The 22368-nt window shown below is 43.5% G+C and overlaps 1 protein-coding gene across 3 annotated transcripts in view; it reads left to right on the top strand.

The window, feature by feature from the left end:
* The first annotated feature begins 1439 nt into the window (after nucleotides 1–1439).
* Nucleotides 1440–22368, top strand: part of LOC136452236 (putative respiratory burst oxidase homolog protein H) — a 35064-nt gene continuing 14135 nt past the window's right edge. For all 3 annotated transcript variants that reach the window (XR_010758784.1, XM_066452857.1, XM_066452858.1), the window contains exons 1-5: nucleotides 1440–1810; nucleotides 2215–2377; nucleotides 2461–2509; nucleotides 2628–2741; nucleotides 2845–3267. Coding sequence is in view for 2 of the 3 variants with exons in the window: in XM_066452857.1 (XP_066308954.1) it covers nucleotides 1486–1810; nucleotides 2215–2377; nucleotides 2461–2509; nucleotides 2628–2741; nucleotides 2845–3267 (1074 nt within the window). In the remaining variant the exon portion in view is untranslated. The remainder of the gene's footprint in view (nucleotides 1811–2214; nucleotides 2378–2460; nucleotides 2510–2627; nucleotides 2742–2844; nucleotides 3268–22368) is intronic.

Below are 22368 nucleotides of genomic sequence, written 5' to 3'. Positions count from 1 at the left end.
TTAACTGCCCATCTTCTTTGATTCTAGTGATGAGATTGTTAACATGTCATCAACAATGTTAAAAGAAGAGATCTAAAAAGAGTCTCCTTGACGAAGCCCTTTATTTGTTTGAAAAAAGTGTCCAATCTCATTATTTACATTAATTGCTACACTCCTACTAGTGATAAGGGTTTCGAGCCATTTGATCCACTTGGGCGAAAAACCTTTTTCATACAGTGTTTGGACCAAAAAAGGCCATCTAACCTTGTGGTAGGTGTCTCAAAATCTATTTTGAAGATTACCCCGTTTAGCTTCTTCCAGTGGAGTTCGTGTATTGTCTCATGCAGGATAACAACTCCTTTGAGGATGTTGTGTCCTCTCATGAAAGCCAATTGATGAGTTGGGCTTATAATGTGATCAGGCACCAAAATAACTCGATTAGTTTCCACTTTTGTAAAGATTTTTAAAACTGACATTGGGCAGACAGATGGGTCTATACTTCTATATTTGATTTGCTTCTAGCACCTTTGGAATGAGGGTTAGAATACCAAAGTTCAAACTAAACAATGGCAAATCCCCTCTATAGTGGATTTGGAACATTTGCATAAGGTCACCTTTAATGATTTTCTAAAACTTTTGATGAACTCAGCCGGAAAACCATTAGGGCCAAGTGCTTTCTTATGTTCCATACCAAAAATAGCATCCCGAATTTCCTTTGTTGTAAAAGGGAAAGCTAGAGATTCATTTTCATCCTACCAATCCCAGAGCTATCAAGGGCACACAAGGACTCCTCTGGTGGCCCAAATGGCTTCTTTAAGATTATCCTATCCTTCAAACTTTCTCTCCTCCCGATCAAGCGAGAAAATGTGCGTTCTTCTATGCTTGCCATTGACAATTACGTGAAAATACAATGTGTTATTATCTCCTAGGAGGACGTCCTTTACTTTGTCCCTTTGGAAATATTTAATTTACTTTTCTCGAAGTAGCTGAGTTAACTGATCTCGAGCAAGAGCAAGATTATCTCGCTCCGCTAGAAAGATCACGCAACTCAGACGCCAAATCAAGCTCATTAATAATGGTTTGTAAACTTTGTTTTTGTGCTTTGTATTGGCCATTACCATTTGCTTCCCACCATCTTTTCACTACTGTTAAAGTGTAGCGACATCCTTTTACCCAATGATCAAAATATGCCTCGGCTCAGAGGTCTCAGCACAGTGAAGGATACTCCACCGCGCGCATGTGCAAAAATGTGCATCGCAATTCTTTGAGGCACAAAAGTATTTAGTTCAAAAGCGGCCGGGGCGTGAACGGCTATAATTGGCGCGCGCATCTCCCGCTGCATGCGCCACATTTCCCTTCCCTTCCCTTCCCTTCCCTTCCCTTGCCATTGCCAAATTTACACCCGACCAGTCTTTGTGTGTGGAATGGCGCCCGCGGTCACGCTGCGGTGAGCGACGCACAACCATTGGTTGTGTTGGTGAGCTCGATCGGTTACGTTCGCCGGAGATGGCATCGTCGGTGGGGTACGCGGATGGCGGCACGGGAGGTCTGGGCGACGGGGACTCCCCACCCCCGGTGCCGCCGCCGATGAGGAAGCAGCCGTCGCGGATCGCGTCGGGGATGCGTCGGCTGGCGTCGAAGGTGTCGTCGGCGGTGCCAGAGATGCGGGGCCTCAAGCGTACACACTCCGGCGCGCAGTCGGGCTTGCGCGGGCTGCGCTTCCTCGACAAGACGTCTGCCGGCAAGGACGGCTGGAAGTCCGTCGAGAAGCGGTTCGACGAGATGAGCACCGACGGCCGGCTGCAGAGGGAGAACTTCGCTAAGTGCATCGGTGAGTCTTGCTGAGCCTTGTCACGGCTTGTCGTCTCGTCGCTGTGATACATGCATGTAAATTTGTTGATAAAAAGTTTATCTATTTTGTGCTAGATTGGATATAATCATAATTTGAAATCTTGTTCATCCATCGTCATGGTTGTACCACTCCTTTGATTTTAGCATGGAATCATTCTAAACTGCTCGTTTAATTTCATTTGAAGATATATAGCCTGGCAAATTATGAGCTCCTCAAATGTTGTCTACTAGTAATTCGTAAGAAGCAAAACAAAATCGTGGAAAGATTCATTCATCCATATAGTATTCCTGTGACAGTCAGAAATACTGACATTTTTAATTAGCAAATAATTAAGCCTGTGTATGATTACCTGATGCTCCACTATATATATCTGCGTCTTAAAGGTATGGCTGATTCAAAGGAGTTTGCAAGCGAGGTATTTGTCGCATTGTCTAGGAGAAGACACATCAATCCGGACGACGGCGTAACAAAAGAACAACTGAAGGAATTCTGGGAGGAGATGACAGACCAGAACTTTGATTCCCGGCTACGCATTTTCTTCGACATGTAAACCTTACCTCTAGTTCCCTTCTTTTCCATACTGAAATATGGATTGCTTTCCTCTTGACGAGAGATGTGCTTGCAACCAGGTGCGACAAGAACGGTGATGGTAAGCTGACAGAAGATGAGGTCAAGGAGGTCAGTTTCTGCAGTTCTGAAGCTTTGTTTTTTTTTGCACAAGTAGTTATATGGCAGGTGTTCTGCCGAGTTCTAACTTGTAAGTATAAAATTTCTATCATTTCACAATCATGTGCAGGTCATCGTGCTAAGTGCCTCAGCAAACAAGCTTGCCAAACTGAAGAAACATGCTGCAACCTACGCCTCTCTGATCATGGAAGAGCTGGACCCTGATCACCGCGGGTACATTGAGGTGCACGAGGACATCTATCGAAACCCTGCTTTATTTGCTTCTCTCTGACAGACAGTCGGTGACAGAGCAGCAGCATAGAGTACTGACGGAAAACAGAAAACAGATTTGGCAGCTGGAGACCCTGCTACGCGGGATGGTGACGGCCTCAGGGCCGCCGGACAAGATGAACATGGCGTCAGCATCTCTCGCGAGGACGATGGTGCCTTCCAGCCACCGGAGCCCGCTGCAGCGGCGCATCAACAAGGCCGTGGACTTCGTCCATGAGAACTGGAAGAGGATATGGGTGATGTCCCTCTGGGTCGCCCTCAACATCGCCCTCTTCGTGTTCAAGTTCATCCAGTACCGGAGCCGCGCGGTGTTCGAGGTGATGGGCTACTGCGTCTGCATCGCCAAGGGCGCAGCCGAGACCCTCAAGCTCAACATGGCGCTCATACTGCTGCCGGTGTGCCGGAACACGCTCACAAGGCTGCGGTCCACCGCGCTCAGCAAGGTCGTGCCGTTCGACGACAACATAAACTTCCACAAGGTACGGTGCTGAGCTTGCCATGATAATCTACTGCTACCCTACGTGAACATAGAAGGGAAAGTGGCACCTGAAAAAGTCCCCTGTTGTGATACTGTAGTCGCTGTAGGTGCAAGCGTCGCACGGCTCACCTGCAGCATTATAGGCACATACAGTGACCGACGTAGTGTCATCCCTGTATGTTATCTAGTTCATTGTTATAGTATATGCGTTGTATTAGGACTAGATGGATAGAGTTGTATAAATAGACTACCACGGTAACTCAGTAAAGAGAGTTTAGATTTGTCCATCTCACAGACTAGGGCTTCGACCAACGCTGGTGTCTTGTATTGTGTGTGCTTGCTCTGTTCTCCCTTCTTCTTCTAGCTCCACTCATAGTGTGTGGGGACGGACAACAGCTTGTTCGTGGTCGGCACGGCTAGTGGGTGCTCGGCAACACTAGCGGGTGCTCGGCAAGACTGGTGAGTGGTTCACTCACCTGAGCCGGTGATCCTATGGGCCAACAAGTGGTATCAGAGCCATACAAGCGTCGTCGCTAGACTAACCATTGGCGATGACGGGCGGTTCAGGAGATGGACGACAGCAATGACACTGCTGTGGTTGCCCAGCCACGATCGGAGGTCGTTGTTCACACGGTGCGGGAGGTCAGCGGCACCAGTTGGCCGACGCTGACTCGCACCAACTATGGAGAGTGGTCGGTGACCATGAAGGTCAAGCTTAGAGCTCGACGGCTCTGGAATGCTGTTGACAAGGGCACCGTTAATGAAGAAGATGACATATCAGCGTTGGAGGCTATCCTCGCTGCTCTACCGGCAGAGTACAGGGAGCCATTGGGGGCGAAGAGCTCGGCTAAGGAGGCGTGGGAGGCTATTGCGGCGATGCGCGTCGGTTCTGACCGTGCAAAGAAGGCAACGGCCCTAGCTTCTGAAGTAGGAGTACGCCAACATCAAGCTCAAGGATGGCTGATATGGTGGAGGACTTCTCCTCTCGCCTATAGATGCTCATCAGCAAGCTAAAGAGCCACGACGTCACCATCGACGAAGAGGAGGCGGTCTCCATGTACCTCCACTCCGTGTCGGCAATGTGCATCCAGATCGCTCTCTCCATAGAGACGATGCTGGACTTATCCACCCTCACAATTGAGGATGTGACATGCCATCTACGGGCGGTGGATGAGCGCCTAGAGCAGGCGACAGCAGCGAAGGACAGCGGGAAACTCCTGCTGATGGAAGAGGAGTGGGTTGCTGGGAGAAACTCTGAGAAGGCAGCCTCCTCCAACTGCGGTGGCGATAGCAAGCACCGCGGCAAGGCTTCTTCGGAGAAGAAGCAGGTCAACCCCAACGCCTGCCGGCGTTGTGGGAAGATGGGCCATTAGGCACAGGAGTGCCCAAACTGCAAGCAGGAAAAGAAGGCTCAGGCTCACCTAGCGCAAGCCGATGATGAGGATGAGGCCACTATCCTAATGGCGACGTTCTATGCACTGCACGACGTCGAGGTCGAGGAGAGGGAAGAGGCGACGACGGTGGAAGGACCTGAGAAAGCCCTGAAGACCGTCTACCTCGACGAACCACGCGCCCAAGTTCACCTCAGACGTGTGGGCGCCGACTAGGAGCAGCAGGTGGTCTCTGGACTCTGGTACCAGTAACCACATGACTGAGCTCCAAGGCATCCTTCTCCGAGCTCGACGATGATGTTACCAGTACGGTGAAGTTTGGTGATGGCTCAAGGGTGGCTATCCAAGGACACGACACCATTATCTTCAGATGCCAGAATGGGGAGCATCGGGCGCTAACGGATGTATATTACATCTTCGCAGCTACGTTACAGCATCATCAACATTGGTTAGCTGGATGAGCGCGGTAGTGAGGTACTGATCAAGGACGGAGTCCTTAGGATCAGGGACCGGGAGCAGCGACTTCTTGCCAAGGTGAAGAGGTCCCTAAACCTGGTTGTACCTGCTCGACCTGAAGGTAGAGTAGCCGTGTGCCTAGCGGCAAGGCACTCCGAGGAACCGTTGATGTGTCATGCCCGGTTCGGAACATCTCAGCTTCGACGCACTTGATCGGCTTGAGATGATGGTCCGAGGGCTACCCCATATCAAGCACGGAGGAGAGCTGTGTGACAACTGCCTGGTCGGGAAGCAGAGGAGGCTACCTTTCCCAAAGGCGGCCAAGTATCGCACGAAGGACGCTCTCGAGCTCATTCACGGCGACCTCTATGGGCCGATCATGCCTGCTACAAACAGTGGTCGGTGGTACTTCCTCCTGCTCGTAGATGATTGCAGTCGCTACATGTGGCTACAACTCCTGACGAGCAAGGATGAAGCGGCGGTGGCGATCAAGGAGTTAAAGACACGCGCGGAGGCTGAGAGCGGGAAGAAGCTCCGTGTGCTGAGGACTGATCATGATGATGAATTCACTTCGGTGGAGTTTACTGCGTACTGCACGGATTAGGGTGTGTGAAAGGTCCAAATGGCTAGAGGGGGTGAATAGCCTAATAAAAAATTTCTACAACAACACGTAACAAAATGGTTAGACAATTATGAGGCGAAGCTAGTGTTGCGCTAGCCTACTCAAAATGTAAGCCACTTACCACAATTCTAGTTCAGATAGTATCTATTCACACAATAGCTATGACACTACCCTATGTTAGTGTGCTCTCAAAGGCTAACTAAAGAGCCACACCAACCAAGCAAGCAAGCTCTCACAACTAACTATACTAAAGAGCTTGACAACTAGTTTGTGGTACTGTAAAGAGAGTGATCAAGAAGGTTATACCAGCCGTGTAGATGAAGGAACCAATCAATCACAAGGATGAATAACAATGAAGACCAATCACCTCGGAATCAAATGATGAACACAATGTTTTTTTACCGAGGTTCACTTGCTTGCCGGCAAGCTACTCCTCGTTGTGGCGATTCACTCACTTGGAGGTTCACACATTAATTGGCATCACACGCTAAACCCTCAATAGGGTGCCTCACAACCAACATAAGATGAGGATCACACAAGCCACGAGTAATCCACTAGAGTACCTTTTGGCTCTCCGCCGGGGAAAGGTCAAGAACCCCTCACAATCACCTTGATCGGTGCCGGAGACAATCACCACTCTCCTGCTCAACGATCCTAGCTGCTCCAATCCATCTAGGTGGCGGCAATCACCAAGAGTAACAAGCGAAATCCACAGCGAAACACGAACACCAAGTGCCTCTAGATGCAATCACTCAAGCAATGCGCTTGGATTTCTCTCCCAATCTCACAAAGATGATCAATCAATGATGGAGATAAGTGGGAGGGCTTTGGCTAAGCTCACAAGGTTGCTATGTCAATGAAAATGGCCAAAGATGTGAGCTTCAACCGGTCATGGGGCTTAAATAGAAGCCTCCACAAAATAGAGCCGTTGTACCCCTTCACTAGGCACAACACGGGCTGACCAGATGCTCCAGTCATGTTGACCAGACGCTGGACCTCAGCGTCCGGTCACCCAACGATAGCCATGTGTCCTGATTTCAACGGTCACTTGAGTTGACCGGTCACAGTGCACAATACTGACCGGACGCTGAGCCACCAACGTCCGATCGTTTCTAGTAAGGTTCTAGAAACAACTTTCTTTGACCGGACGCGTCAGGTCATGCTTGACTAGACCCTGACAGCGTCCAGACACACATTGACTTTCATCAGCGCTATCTGACAATAGGACCGGACCCTGGACCTCAGCGTCCGGTCAGTCCAAGACCCAATGTCCGGTTGTATGACCGACGTCAGCGTCTTTGCTGCCACACTTGATCGGACATGCCGATCCCTCTGAGACCAGCGTCCGGTCACTTAGTGACCAGCAAGACTAACTCCTTTTCACCTTTAACTTCTTCACCCTTGCTCAAATGTGCCAACCACCAAGTGTATCACCTTGTGCACATGTGTTAGCATATTTTCACAAACATTTTCAAGGGTGTAAGCATTCCACTAGATCATAGATGCATATGCAATGAGTTAAAGCATCTAGTGGCACTTTGATAACCGCATTTCGATACGAGTTTCACCCCTCTTAATAGTACGGCTATCAAACCTAAATGTGATCACACTCTCTAAGTGTCTTGATCACCAAAACAAAATAGCTCCTATGGTTTATACCTTTGCCTTGAGCTTTTTGTTTTTCTCTTTCTTCTTTCCAAGTCCAAGCACTTAATCATCACCATGGCATTCATCATCGTTAGGGATGAAAATGGTACGAATATTTTTCCGACCGTATTCGAGAACGAATCCGTTTAGAGGGGTTTAAATCTGTTCGTATCTGAGTCCGAATATTCAACATCCGATACCGTATCTGTATCCGAAATACTCAAATCGTATATTTATGATGTCAATATCTAATCGTATCATATCCGCCATGGTTGACATTATCCGTATTCGAATCCAAATCCGGACAGAAATATGAAAACAAATGTAATATCAGTGATATCCGTTCGTATCTGGTCCATTTTCATCCTTAATCATCATCATGCTATGATCTTCATTTGCTTCACCACTTGGAATGTGCTACCTATCTCATGATCACTTGATAAACTAGGTTAGCACTTAGGGTTTCATCAATTCACCAAAACCAAACTAGAGCTTTCAATCTCCCCCTTTTTGGTAATTGATGACAACCCTTTCACAAAGATATGAATTGAAATACAATTGAATCCATGTTGCTTGCCCAAGCATATTTACCATGTGTAAAAGAATATGGACAGGTTTCATGAACCCCAAATGGTAGCTATTGCTCCCCCTATATATGTGCTAAGAGTTTAGATTGAAGCTTAGCATATATGCGTAGATAGGAAATATAGGAGACAATGTCTACCAAATGATGCTAAGGTATAAAAGATGGACCTTTGAAGCGTGATACCAATCGGAGTGCACCATTATACCATCCTTAGCACCATGGTTAGCTCTATACCACTTGGAAACATACTTTGAAAATATACCACTTGTGAAAACTTACTTGAAAAAGAAAGTAATCTAATGATTTCATTTTATCATTCAATCTTACAACTAGCATACATCACACAAGCATGGATTTTGTAATTGAAAACTTGTGCTATGCAAGCAAACATATGAAATGCACATTCAAATGCATCATACAAGGTCATGAGCTTGCTCCCCCTACTTGTGTGCTCAAAATTTTAATTTTAATTGATTTAATTGATCCCTTTTCTTTGTCATATCTCTCCCCCTATGTCAAACTCTCCCCCTATTACTTATATCTTTGTTTCTCTCCCCCTTTGTCATCAATGACCACAAAGGTTTAAATTTTAGATAGGTAGAGATTATCAATGTCAATTAATGGGGTGAGGATCATATTCCCAAATTTGGTCAAATCTAGATCATTTGCCAAAGATATTTAACTCGGTTTGATCCAAGGATAAGCTTCTTCATACCTCCAAATAAGAGGTTATCTTGTACCATGTTGAGTTAATTACTTAGAGCTCATTTTCTAGATCAAACACTAGGTTTATAAGCCCATAAACATGTCATATGCTACCACTAGATCAAGTCAAGCATAGAAGCAATAGTGATACCATATAAACATCAAAATCATTTGATTTTCATGAATGAGCCTAATAAATTGGAGCCACTTGAATGGTCCAAAAAAATTGAAAATGTGACTAGATGCACTAACCATGTCCTTAGCAAGGATGTATGTCATGCCAATCAACTTTTACCTTAGATAGCTCGAAAGAGAGGCATGTCATAGTGAGGGGTGCATCAACACATATTTGAGAAATCTAATATGTTCAACTCATTCCTTAGCTTGCAAAACCTTTTCTCATCCAATGGCTTGGTGAATATATCAGCAAATTGATCTTCGGTGCCTACACTCTCAATGCAAATGTCCCCTTTTTGTTGGTGATCTCTTTTGAAATGGTGGCGGACATCAATGTGATTTGTTTTTGCATGTTGGACCTAGATTGTTGGTCAACTTGATTGCAATCTCATTGTCACATAGCAATGGCACTTTCTTGAACTTGATTCCAAAATCACTCAAAGTGGCCTTCATCCAAAGTACTTGTGCACAACAACTACCGGCGGATATGTATTCGGCTTCAGGCGGTTGATAATGCAACACTATTTTGCTTCTTTGATGACCATGAGACAAGTGATCTTCTCAACAATTGATATGTGCCCGAGGTGCTCTTCCTTTCAACCTTGCATCTCGCATAATCCGAGTCGGAGTAACCAACTAGCTCAAACTTAGCTTCTTTGGGATACCACAAACCAACATTTGGTGTATGCTTCAAGTACATCAATATCCTCTTTGTAGCCTTCAAATGACTTTCTCTTGGTGAGGCTTGAAATCTTGCACACATGCATACACTAAACATGACATCCGGTCTTGATGCGGTCACATAGAGTAGGCTTCTAATCATAGACTGATACAACTTTTGATCCACCATGTTTCCACTTGCATCACTATCCAAGTTGCCATTGGTTCTCATTGATGTGCTAATGGCTTTACTATCAATCATTCCAAACTTCTTGATCATGTTCTTGATGTACTTGCCTTGACTTACAAAGGTACCATTCTTCAATTGCTTGATTTGAAGACCAAGGAAGTAACTCAACTCTCCAATCATGGACATCTCAAACTCATTAGCCATCATCTTTCCAAACTCATCACAAAAATCTTGATTGGTTGATCCAAATATGATATCATCAACATAGATTTGCAATACAAATAGATCTTTTCCAATCTTCTTGATGAAAAGAGTGGTGTCAACCTTACCCATTGTGAACCCTTTAGAGAGTAGAAAGTCCCTCAATCTCTCATACCATGCTCTAGGTGCTTGTTTCAACCCATACAAAGCCTTCTTCAACTTGTATACATGGTTGGGCTTCTTGTCATCTTCAAAACCGGGAGGTTGCTCAACATATACTTCTTTATTGATGTAGCCATTTAGAAATGCACTCTTAACATCCATTTGATAGAGCTTGATGTTGTGGGCATAAGCATAGGCTAGCAAGATTCTAATTGCTTCCAATCTAGCAACCGGGGCATATGTTTCTCCAAAGTCAAGACCTTCAACTTGTGTATATCCTTGTGCTACTAATCTTGCTTTGTTCCTTACTACTATCCCATCTTGATCTTGCTTGTTTCTAAAGACCCATTTGGTTTCAATCACATTATGTCCCCTTTGGTCTTTCTACCAACTCCCATACTTGATTTCTTGTGAAGTTATTCAATTCTTCATGCATAGCATTACCCAATCAAAATCCTTCAATGCTTCATCTATCTTCTTTGGTTCAATGGATGACACAAATGAGAAATGCTCATAATATGAAGCCAATCTTGATCTAGTTTGCACACCTCTTGAAATATCACCAATGATAGTGTCCAATGGATGATCCATTGCAACATTTGTTGGTTGGAGGATTGGAACTTGATTGCTTGCACTTGCTTGATCATTGGGTTGAGATGATGTATTAGCCACTTGATCTTGTTCATTATCATGAGATCCACTTGCACTAACTTGATTTGTATCATCTTGCACATTTGAGCTGGAGAGCACTTGCACTTGATCATCTTCATCATCATTCACTTGCCTAGGCCTCAATTCACCAATATTCCATGTTCTTCATGGCATTTGAAAGTTAAATGCCTCTAACATCTTCTAAGTTCTCATTCTCTATTTGTGAACCCTTGGTTTCATCAAATTCAACATCATGAACTTCCTCAAGAGTACCACTATCCAAATTCCAAACTCTATATGCTTTGCCTATAGTGGAATAACCAAGTAGGAATCCTTCATCACATTTCTTGTCAAACTTGCCCAATCTAGTGCCTTTCTTCAAGATATAGCATTTGCAACCAAAGACCCGAAAATATACAATGTTGGGCTTTCTACCATTCAAGAGCTCATATGGTGTCTTCTCTTTCAATCGGTGACAATAGAGGCGGTTGCTATAATAGCAAGCCGTGTTGATAGCTTCGGCCCAAAAAGATTGGCTCACATTGTACTCACTAAGCATAGACATTGCCATATCAATGAGTGTTATATTCTTTCTCTCAACAAGGCCATTTGATTGAGGTGTGTACTTGGCCAAGAATTGATGTCTAATTCCAAATTCATCACATAACTCATCAATTCTAGTGTTCTTGAACTCACTACCATTGTCACTTCTAACTCTCTTGATGGTTGTTTCAAACTCATTGTGAATGCCTTTGACAAATGATTTGAAAGTTGCAAATACATCACTTTTGTCCACTAGAAAGAATACCCAAGTGTATCTAGTATAGTCATCCACTATCACAAAGCCATATTTGTTTTCACCGATACTAGTGTATTGTGTTGGCCCAAACAAATCCATGTGCAATAACTCAAATGCTTTGCTAGTGCTCATCATGCTTTTCTTAGGATGGGTGTTTCCAACTTGTTTGCCGGCTTAACAAGAGCTACAAAGCTTATCCTTTTCAAACACAACATCTTTCAAGCCTTTAACTAAGTCATGCTTAACCAATCTATTCAATTGTTTCATTCCAACATGACCAAGCCTTCTATGCCATAATCCAACCCATGCTAGACTTAGTGAACAAGCATGTAGATAATTTAGCTTCACTAGCATTGAAATCAACCAAGTATAGATTCTCATATCTAAAGCCTTTGAAGATCAAGTTAGAGCCATCTACACTTATGATCTCTACATCATCTACCCCAAATATGCATTTGAATCCAAGATCATATAATTGAGCCACAGATAGCAAATTGAAATTCAAGCTCTCAACTAGCAACACATTGGATATGCTCATGTCATTGGATATTGCAATCTTACCAAGCCCTTTGACCTCACCTTTGCCATTATCACCAAATGTGATACTGTTGACACAAAATGTGACGTACTGTGCCTCACACACAGCAAGCCGAAAAGCGTGGCTTCAATTGGGTTCCCGGGTGTTTCGTGATCCGGAAGCGTGCCAGTCAGTTTGACCTGAAAACTAACAAGGGATAAAACAATTAAATGTCAAACCGGAACATGTCGGGTAATACCGGACAGTTCCACATGTACGGCCCTGAAGCCACTTACAACGACATACGGCTATAGAGAGCTGTCTGCCAACAAATTCATAAACCATTCAGCTAATCGTAAGGTAAATGCACGTAAAAACCTAATTGCCGAATGCATGTGCATGGGAAGACACGTTTGAACAAGTGAAATTAATTATGAGTTAATGCATAACCAAGCTCGGCAATCCAACCGAATTGGGATCCATGAAGAAGGAACGTACAAATAAAAGCGATTAAACTAAACTAAAACCTGCATCTGCCGCACGATACCTAGTTTCGTTAAAGCTTAAACGTGATTAACATGCATGAACCCGCAACATGTGACAATCTAGATTAAGACAATTCGGCCACTATGAGCATGTTATCTATTTTGCAAGGGTAATATAAGAATAGACAATGATCGTTGAAGCACGAGTAAAACCACAAGAGAAAGAAGTCCGAACAATATCAATCTAGATTGGGCAGAAGTGTGTTACAAATATATAAGAGGTTTAAAACATGCAACACTGGATAACTTAATGAATCTATTTAGATTTGCCATATCTAATATAGAGCCGATAACTATCTCGCCTTCACTAAGCATATGAGTAAATGCCTGCCACACAGTATCTACTCATAAATGAAGCATAAGCAAAGACTTCTTGATTGTCAAGCAAAGATCTGCCGCACGACCATTGAAAACAAACAAGACTGCTTGCACCATGTCTAAATCCACCGCATGATACTAAACATGATAACAAGGTTGTCGGAACTTACGGAGGTCGACGGATCGATGATTCCTCTCGAAGAACTCGACGACACGACAAGAGGACTCGAAAGTTGGCACGGGGCCGGTTGTATTGATTTGGTTGTGAACACTTCTTACAATGGTCGAGGGTCAACATTTATACCCTAGACAAAATGTGAGTCCTAAAGGACTACGATTTACAAAGGAACTTCTAAACAAACTTGGAAACTTACGATTCCTTACCCTAAACTTATAGATTCCTTTATTAATACAACTCTTATCTTTCCGATCGGTCTTGCCTGCCATCTTCTGTTTTCCCGAATGGAGTTACCGCCTTCCAGAATAACCGACCGCACAAGCATTTAGCCGACCGCTTGCGTTGTTTGCCGAACACCCTTCTTCCCGCATGTGGGTCTACCTGTCATCTTCCAGAATTGACCAAAATCCAGTGTTAACACATGCCCCCTCAATTTTGGGATAAAAGTTGTTTTATTCTGAAATTGACCACAAGCTCTTTCATCCTCCTAGGTCATCACCGTTCAAAACCGCAGCCGCTGCCCAAAAATTCAAGCTTTCAGCGCAACCTCGGACCTCCTTCCAATCTTCAATGGCGACCCAGGACGAAATTCCAGAGGTAAACTTCATTTATATTCGGCAACTTTCATCTCATCCTTCCGCTCCTCTTTTGATTTACTCCCCTCTGATTTCAATCATCTTCTAAAGGAGTACAAGAGCCAGATTTTGATCCCTTATGCTGCCAACCCCGACTCCTATTTCCTCGGCCCAATGGGAAATCCTGACCCTTCTGAAATCATTGAGAAGGAAACCCAAAGAATTCCTTTCAAGTCTAGGATTACCTCACCAAACCGATGGCCAAACACATTCAAGAATTGGCCATTTCCCCCAATCACCGGATGGCGTAACTGGTATAGGAGAATGTTGGAGAAGAGCAGCAGCCACTGGGAAAGTCAGGACATCAGTCATTGTCTGGAGTTATCTTTAGCAGAGACACCCAGGAATGATTCCCTTCTGATAGCAGCTTCTCACTTTTGGTCTGACGCCACCAATGCCTTTATCTTTGGTCATGGTATTATGACCATCACTCTAGCCGACGTATTCATGATGACTGGTTTGAATGTGTCATTGCCAGTATATCCTTATAAGTACAAGAGCAAAAGTAATCAAAGAGCCATCAGTTCTGGATGTGGATGGATCAAACATATCCAGAACTATATGAATGCATCTGGCACCGTTTCTGACAAAGAGTTGAAAGCCTTCATGAATATGTGGCTATGCAGATTCATCTTCTGTGGAAAATCCAATGAACCAACCCTGAATCACATGGTAATGGCTGAAGACTTAGCTGCAGGCACCCAGATCCCATTAGGCAAATATCTTTTAGGGTCTGCTTATCATATGATGCATCAGATCACCCTTCAGATGCGCCACGGTGGAGAAATTTCTTGTGTAAATGGTCCCTGGTGGCTAATTCAAATGTGGCTCCAACTATATATGCATCAGATAACCCTTGTGAGCCTCTTCAACCTAAGTTTCCCCTCAGTTAACTATGCTGAAGGCAGCACAGCAAAGGTTAAGGCTTGTCAGACTTATGGGGAAGCAGCAGCATCTATAAGCATTGATATAGACATTGGTCATCTCTTCAAGCTATTTTTCAAAGGATTCGGCAATGTGCTCTGGTTTCCTTACAGAGAGAATGAAGATCTGACTTTGCCCTGCAAGTTTAGCTATGAAATTGGTTGTTTAGGCCAAGAATCCATAGAGATTTTCAACTCCTTTATCAAACCTTGCACTTTGCCAGCCGAATTTCATCATGGGAGATTAGTACAATCCACCTATGAATTCTATTATCTAAACATGGTGGCCAGACAATTAGGATGCGGCCAACTGCCTCCAAAATTCCTCTTCTCAACAATCATAAAATCAAGGGAAGTACTAACAGAAGGAATGGAAGCCAAGAAGGTCTTTGAATTAGGATGGGAATTACCAATATACGAACCATCTCCATTTGGGCTAATAGATGCTGCTCACCCTCTCTTTGTCTCTTGGTGGCAAGAATGGCATGCTCATATCTTCAATATATCAGTTCATTCTTTATGCAAAAACTTGCAACCCGATTTTGCTTCTGACAGTGAGGTAATTTCACTATACCCATCATTTCTTGTTCTTGAATCCATTTCTTATTTTAACATCTGGTCATTCACAGGATTTTGAGTTTACTCCCCCTGCCAAAGCAATTCAGTATTATCCGGCTGGCCCCAAACCTGCTCTGGGGTTTGATGCTCCAAACTTAAAGGAATTCATGAAAACTTCTGCAACTTTGGATTCAGCACCTCTAAAGGCACTCATGAGAACTCCTGCTACTTTAACTGCTGCATCTTCCAGAGGAAAAAGCAAAAGGAAAACACCCGAAAGTTTCCTCTTACCCAAGAAACCAAGGACCAAGAAAGCCAGATCATCCCTTAAGGCATGAACCTTTTGTTTTCTTATCAGTTCAACCATCTTATTTAACAGTAAGCCTGACTACCTCTACACTCACTTCTTCCATTGCAGCCACAAGTCGAAATTCCCATACTGGGTAATACCTCAGCGCCTGCAGAACCAACCCCTGAAGTTTCTACTGAAGATGAAGAAATCCATGATAGCGAAACTTCAGAGACCCATGAAGCTGAAGGTTCAAAGGCTCATAAACCTGATGAGACTATAGGTAACACTGTTCAACCAATTCTCCTCTCCTTTCTCTTTAACAACATCTATCTCTTATGCTCATTATCATTTACTTTACTGAGAATAGATGAGATCTTAGATGAACTGGCAAGGGAAACTTCTCCTGATCAATCTCCAGACCCATCTCTTCTGAACCTTCAATCAAGTCCTCCAGCAAGCCAGGGTATAACCCATCCTGATGACCAATCAGCCCAACAGGTAATGCCTTGTCTCATACTATATTTTAGCAAAATTACCCAATCGGCTAACACCTTCTTTCTTCCTCTTTGTCTAGAAGAACATCACTAAACCGACCACCAGTTACTCCTTCTCTATTGAGGACTACATTATTGAGAAAGGTGAAGAGATCACTTCTCATCAAACTTTATCACTGGAGAATCAGGCTCGACTAAAAGAAGTGATTATTCTGCTGAATAAGGATACCATTAGTCTGGTTCAGGATGCAGACCAGATAAAAGACCTCCTTGAACTCATTGATCAAGATATCCCTTCTGCTCTCAAGGCTCCCCTAGAATCTGCAGCCCATCTTGATGATCACTTTGCTATGGTGAGAAGGGCAACCAAGAACATATCTTCGAGGGCCGCTCTGCAGAAGGATAGATCTTTGAAAAAGCTAGAGATTAAAGATCTTCACTCTCATATCCAGACTATGAGAAATTCCTTGGCAACCTTGGAGCCTGAACTGAAATCCATGGAGGATGAAAAAATCAGACTAGAAGCTCAACTAGCCGAACTGAATGCCAAAATTCAGTCTCACAGGGCCCATATAGCCAATCTACCGAAGAACATAGAAGCAACTTCACTAAAGATAGCTTCGACCATCAAAGAAGACTAGCAGATCAAAAATAAGTTATCCAGCATCCAGAGTTCCGAAGATGAAGATCAAAAAGTGCTAGATAATATTAGCCGAATCAGGACCGAGGCCATAGAAGCAATCAATCATCTTCTGAACCAGTAGACATTAGGCTTATAATAAACTTTAAGTGTGATACCCTTTTTCCTTGATTAAACAACTTTATGTTCACTTATTTTCATTCGTTCAGAAAAAAGCAATCGGCCATTTTCCCTTAAATTACTCGATTAGAATGTAGCCGATTGTCTCCATTCTTCCGATAACCGAACGAATCCAATCCAAATACTGTGAGGGTATAGCCGAACAATGTTGGCTCCAATAAATCATGGAGATATTCAAGCGACGTTCGACTTAACTCAGGCCTGGCCCAGTCTAGTAACGGCCCAGCCGAAAGGGAACAAACCTACTCCGCCGTTCGGGATTCTCACCCCACAACCCCGTGGAATTCGCCACGATCTTTCGCTTCGGCTTATAAATAGACCTTTCCATTGGCCTTCATCACTATCTTTGCCTCAGCGTTCTCACATCCGTCTCTTCCACTTCCTTCATTCGATTCATTCCAGAAGGAAACCCTAACCTCCACCAAAGCAAATGACGAACAGTGGCAACCGTGGCAAGCGTCCTGCCGACGGAGAGGCTGAAGGAAGCAGAGCGTCGCGCTGCCGGCGTCGTGGGTATGATTCGGTTCTTTGCCCCCTTTGCAATCTCCTCGTTCATCTATTAATTCCGATTTCCCCTTCCTCATTCATCAGGATAAGAGTCATCAGCTCCAGCCAATACCATCTCCTTCCTCCAGTGTCGGCAACTCAACCGGGAACTCCATCATCCGGCTCCTCCGGATCTTCCAGCTCCTCAAGCTCTTACCATTCCAACCCTTGGGGTTCGGCAGAGCCAGCAGATGCACACCATCCATACTCTCACGAGGAGGCGCTCAAGTTTCGCCAGGAGAGGGACGAAGCCCGGGAGGAGCTAGGCGACGTATCCAAGAAGTTCGGCATCGATCAAGCCGAATGGGAGGATCAGCGGAAACAATTCTGCGACGCCATCACCGGTTTGATATCCTCACTTAGTTTTATCATCCTGACTTCCTTTGCTTGCCGACCCATTTCTTCTTTCATGCCCAGCTCTTTCCGCAGAGAATGACCGCTTGAAGATGGCGGCGAACAAGATTGCCGACAAGGTGAATGCTCAGGGGGAGACATCAGAGGCACGCCTTGATGCTGTGGACGGCCGCATTGATCAGGCCGTCATCCAAGTTGTGCACCTCGGCGCTTCTCTCGGGCTGGCGGCAATGACCTCCCAAACCAACGAGGACTACTCCTCCCAGCCAGTTGGCTTCGTTGGAGGACGCCCGGACGAAGTCGACGACATCGATGAGCGTCTGGAGGCCTACGACGATCATGCTGCTGCCCTTGCCGAAATCACAAACCCCCAATCCATCCTCAACAAGTTATTTGAGGAGTAGTTTGTATTAGGATGAACTTTATAAACAATCTCGTCCTTTGGAATAATATTTACTTCTTTGATTCTTTTCGGTAAAATTCCACTTGCGACTGTCAGAAAAAATGCTGAAAACAACCCAGTTTCAGACAAACATTTTTTGTGCTAGAGGCGATGCAAACTGCATCGGCTATTTTGTGCTAAAGGCGATATGAATGATATCGGCTATTCTCAGTCTTGTATCTGATTTTTAGGCTAAAGGCAATTTTTTCCTTGTCGTTTTTCTGATCTACATTCACGAACCAACCTCAACACTGGGGTAGTATTTCTTAATAAATCTTCCATTGATAGCTCTGGTAAACTCTTCCCCAAATAAAGTCTTCAATATGTATGCATTGCCAGGTACACACTCTACTATTCGGAAAGGTCCTTCCCAATTTGGAGACCATTTGCCGAATGCTCTATCCTTTGTTCCAACCGGCAATACAGTTTTCCACACCAAATCTCCTTTTGCGAATTGCTTCAGCCTAACCCTTTTGTTATAATACTTGGCGACGCGTAATTTATTTTTCTCAATATTTCTAATGCCTTAAGACGAATCAAATGTAAATCTTCCAATTCATCCATCATCAGATTCTTATAGTTTTCTTCTGCTAATTCTTTCTGTAAAATAACTCGCCTTGATCCTGACCGCAGTTCCCATGGTAACACAGCATGATGTCCATAAACCAGTTCATAGGGAGACGTTTGAGTGGACCCATGACAAGCCATTCGGTAAGCCCACAATGCTTCATTAAGAACCAAGTGCCATTTCCTTGGTTTTTCATCAATCTTCTTCTGGATAATTTTAATCATAATCTTATTTGATGCTTCTGCTTGACCATTAGCTTGTGCATAATAGGGAGAAGAATTATACAACTTAATCCCCATACTTTTGGCAAAGTCACAGAATTCTGAAGAAGTAAATTGAGTTCCTTGATCAGTTGTTATAGTCTGAGGAATCCCAAATCTGTAAACTATATGTTCCTTAACAAAACTGATCATATTCTCTGACGTTACCTTCTTCAAAGGGATAGCTTCAACCCACTTGGTAAAATAATCCGTGGCCAAGAGTACAAATTTGTGTCCCTTACTAGAAGGAGGATTGATCTGACCAATTAAATCTATACCCCATCCTCTGAACGGCCAAGGCTTGATTATAGGATTCATAGCAGACGCTGGAACCTTTTGAATATTGCCGAATTTCTGACAATTGTGACACCCTTTGTAATATTCAAAACAATCTTCCAACATAGTTGGCCAAAAATAACCAGTTCTCCTAATTATCCACTTCATCCGATAAGCTGACTGATGTGCACCACACAATCCTTCGTGAACCTCATACATCACTTTCTTGGCTTCTTCTTGACTTAAGCATTTGAGCAATACTCCATCGATGGACTTGTAATATAACTGATCATCAAGAAACACAAATTTGAGAGCTTTGTACCTGAGTTTTCGGGAAACCTTTTGAGATGGATTTTTCAGATAATTGGTAACTTCGTATCTCCAATCACCATCTACTTGATCAGTATTTAAAACATCTTCTTCTATAGCAAAAATCTCCCGATTCTCTCGATATCCAGAAGCAGCTTGAGCTAACTTATTTGCTTCTTCATTGCACTCTCTAGGGACATGATGCAAGGTTACTACCAGAAAATTCTTCAAAAGTTCTCTACATTCCTCATAATATTCTCTTAACACATTGTTCTTGCATTCATACTAACCATTCAATTGATTAATCACCAACTCAGAATCCCCAAAGATTTCGACAGCAGCGGCCTTTACTTCTATAAGAAGCCGAAGCCCTCTAATCAATGCTTCATACTCTGCCTGATTATTAGTAACATGAAATTCAATAGGAACCGCGTATTCAAAAGTCTTTCCTTGTGGGGAAATCAAGAGAATACCAGCACCACCACCTTTGTTACAAGATGATCCATCGAAGAACAAAGCCCAAGGCACAATGCTTACCACTTCAACAGAAAGATCCCGATGTTGGGTAATAAAATCGGCAATAATTTGACCCTTTACCGCCTTTGCCGATTCATATCTTAAATTAAATTCCGACAACGCTAAAATCCATTTGCCAATTCTTCCATTCAAAATCGGCATTGATAACATATGCTTGATTACATCAAAACTAGAAACCACCACGCATTCGGAATTCAACAAATAGTGCCGAGATTTGGTACATGAGTAATATACACATAAGCAAAGTTTTTCTACAGCCGAATACCTTGTTTCTGGGTCTAACAACTTTCGGCTAAGATAAGCTATGACTCTTTCTTTTCCTTCAAACTCTTGCATAAGGGCCGATCCTATCGTTAGGCTATCGGCCGCCACATACAACTTAAAAGGCTTGTCAAGTTGTGGAGGTACCAGCACAGGTGGTGCTTTCATATATTGTTTGATCTCGTCAAAAGCCTTTTGTTGTATGTCACCCCATACAAATTTTTGATCTTTCTTGAGCTTCAATAAAGGGGAAAAGGGTAAAACTCTTTCTGAAAGATTGGATATGAATCTTCTTACAAAGTTGATTTTGCCTAACAATGATTGCAATTCTGTGAGATTAGTTGGCGGCACAACTTTGTCTATTGCTTCCATGCTCTTCTTACCAACTTCAATTCCTCCTTTATGAACTAAAAATCCCAAAAACTCACCAGCCGAAACTCCAAAGGCACATTTGTTTGGATTCATCTTCAAGCCATGCTTTCTTGTGCACTCCAGAGTCTTTCTTAAATTGGCTAAATGTCTTTCATGATTTCTAGACTTGACTACTACATCATCGATGTAGATTTCTACAATCTTGCCGATCAGCTCGTGAAAAATATAATTCATAGCTCTTTGATAAGTTGCACCGGCATTCTTTAACCCAAACGTCATGACTATCCACTCGAACAAACCAATATGACCAGGACATCTGAAAGCTGCTTTCGAAATATCTTCTATTGCCATAAAAATTTGGTTATAGCCAGCATTACCATCCATAAAACTAATGACCTCATAACCTGCTGCTGCATCTACCAGCAAATCAGCAACTGGCATTGGGTAACCATCCATGGGAGTTGCCTTATTAAGATTTCTGAAATCTATACAAACTCTCATTTTTCCATTTTTCTTGTATACTGGTACTATATTTGAAATCCACTCTGCATACTTGCATGGCCGAATGAAGTTTGCTTCTATTAATCTTTCAACTTCCTTCTTTACATCGGCTAATACCTCCTCTTTGTATATCTTCCGTGGAGGTTGTTTGTAAGGACGAAATCCAGGTTTAATGGGTAATCGATGCTCAACAATGGAACGATCCAATCCAGGCATTTCCGTATAATCCCAAGCAAAACAATCTTTAAACTCTTTCAACAGGTTTATCAACTTTGATTTATATTCTGGGTCTAACTTTGCACTAATATACATCGGTCTTGGCTTAGAATCATCACCAACATCAATTTCTTCCAATTTATCAGCCGACATAAAACCACGTCCCAACTTTCCTTTGTTGCCATCGACAGGATTTCCCATTAAAAATTACTATGAGAGCCGACTGCTTGGATCGGCTGTTGGTCCTCGCTGAAAACATTCACAGGACCTTCTTTCCACACTTTTTCGGAGAAACAATCAACGCCTTCATATTCCCAATAGGTAGACTCTGTAGCAGCAACACTTACTGAATCATCAGCATGTACAATTTCAACATCATCTCCAATCCATTGAATGAGAATTTGATGCATGGTTGAAGGAATGCAGCAATTAGCATGGATCCAATCTCTGCCCAAGAGTAGACTATATGCCCCCTTGCCATCAATGACAAAAAAGGTAGTAATCAGAGTTTTCGATCCAATGGTCAACTCGACATGGATAGCACCTCGGGTATCGGAAGGATTGCCAGCAAAGTCTCTGAGCACCATGTCAGTTTTCAACAATTCTTCATTAGTCATCCCAAGTTTCCTGAAGGTAGTATAAGGCATGATATTGATAGCAGCCCCTCCATCGACAAACATCTTAGTTAAAGGCTTGCCATTGACATATCCCTTTAAATAGAGTGGTCTCAAGTGACGATTCTTGATTGGTTTATCAAAAACAGCCTGCTGTGTTAATACAAGCTGAGCCATCAAATCCTGACATTCACTTTCATCAAAATCAGAGTACACCTCTTCTTGGACATCTTGGCTTTCGGGAGCTATAAACTCTGATGGGAGGAAGAAAGCCATGCAAGCATTAGCCGAAGGACCACATCCATCAGGCTTCTTTTTA

Source organism: Miscanthus floridulus, chromosome 5 (genome assembly GCF_019320115.1).
Source record: "Miscanthus floridulus cultivar M001 chromosome 5, ASM1932011v1, whole genome shotgun sequence".
In the NCBI taxonomy this organism is placed as follows: Eukaryota; Viridiplantae; Streptophyta; class Magnoliopsida; order Poales; family Poaceae; genus Miscanthus; species Miscanthus floridulus.
This window is presented reverse-complemented; position numbering and strand designations above follow the sequence as displayed.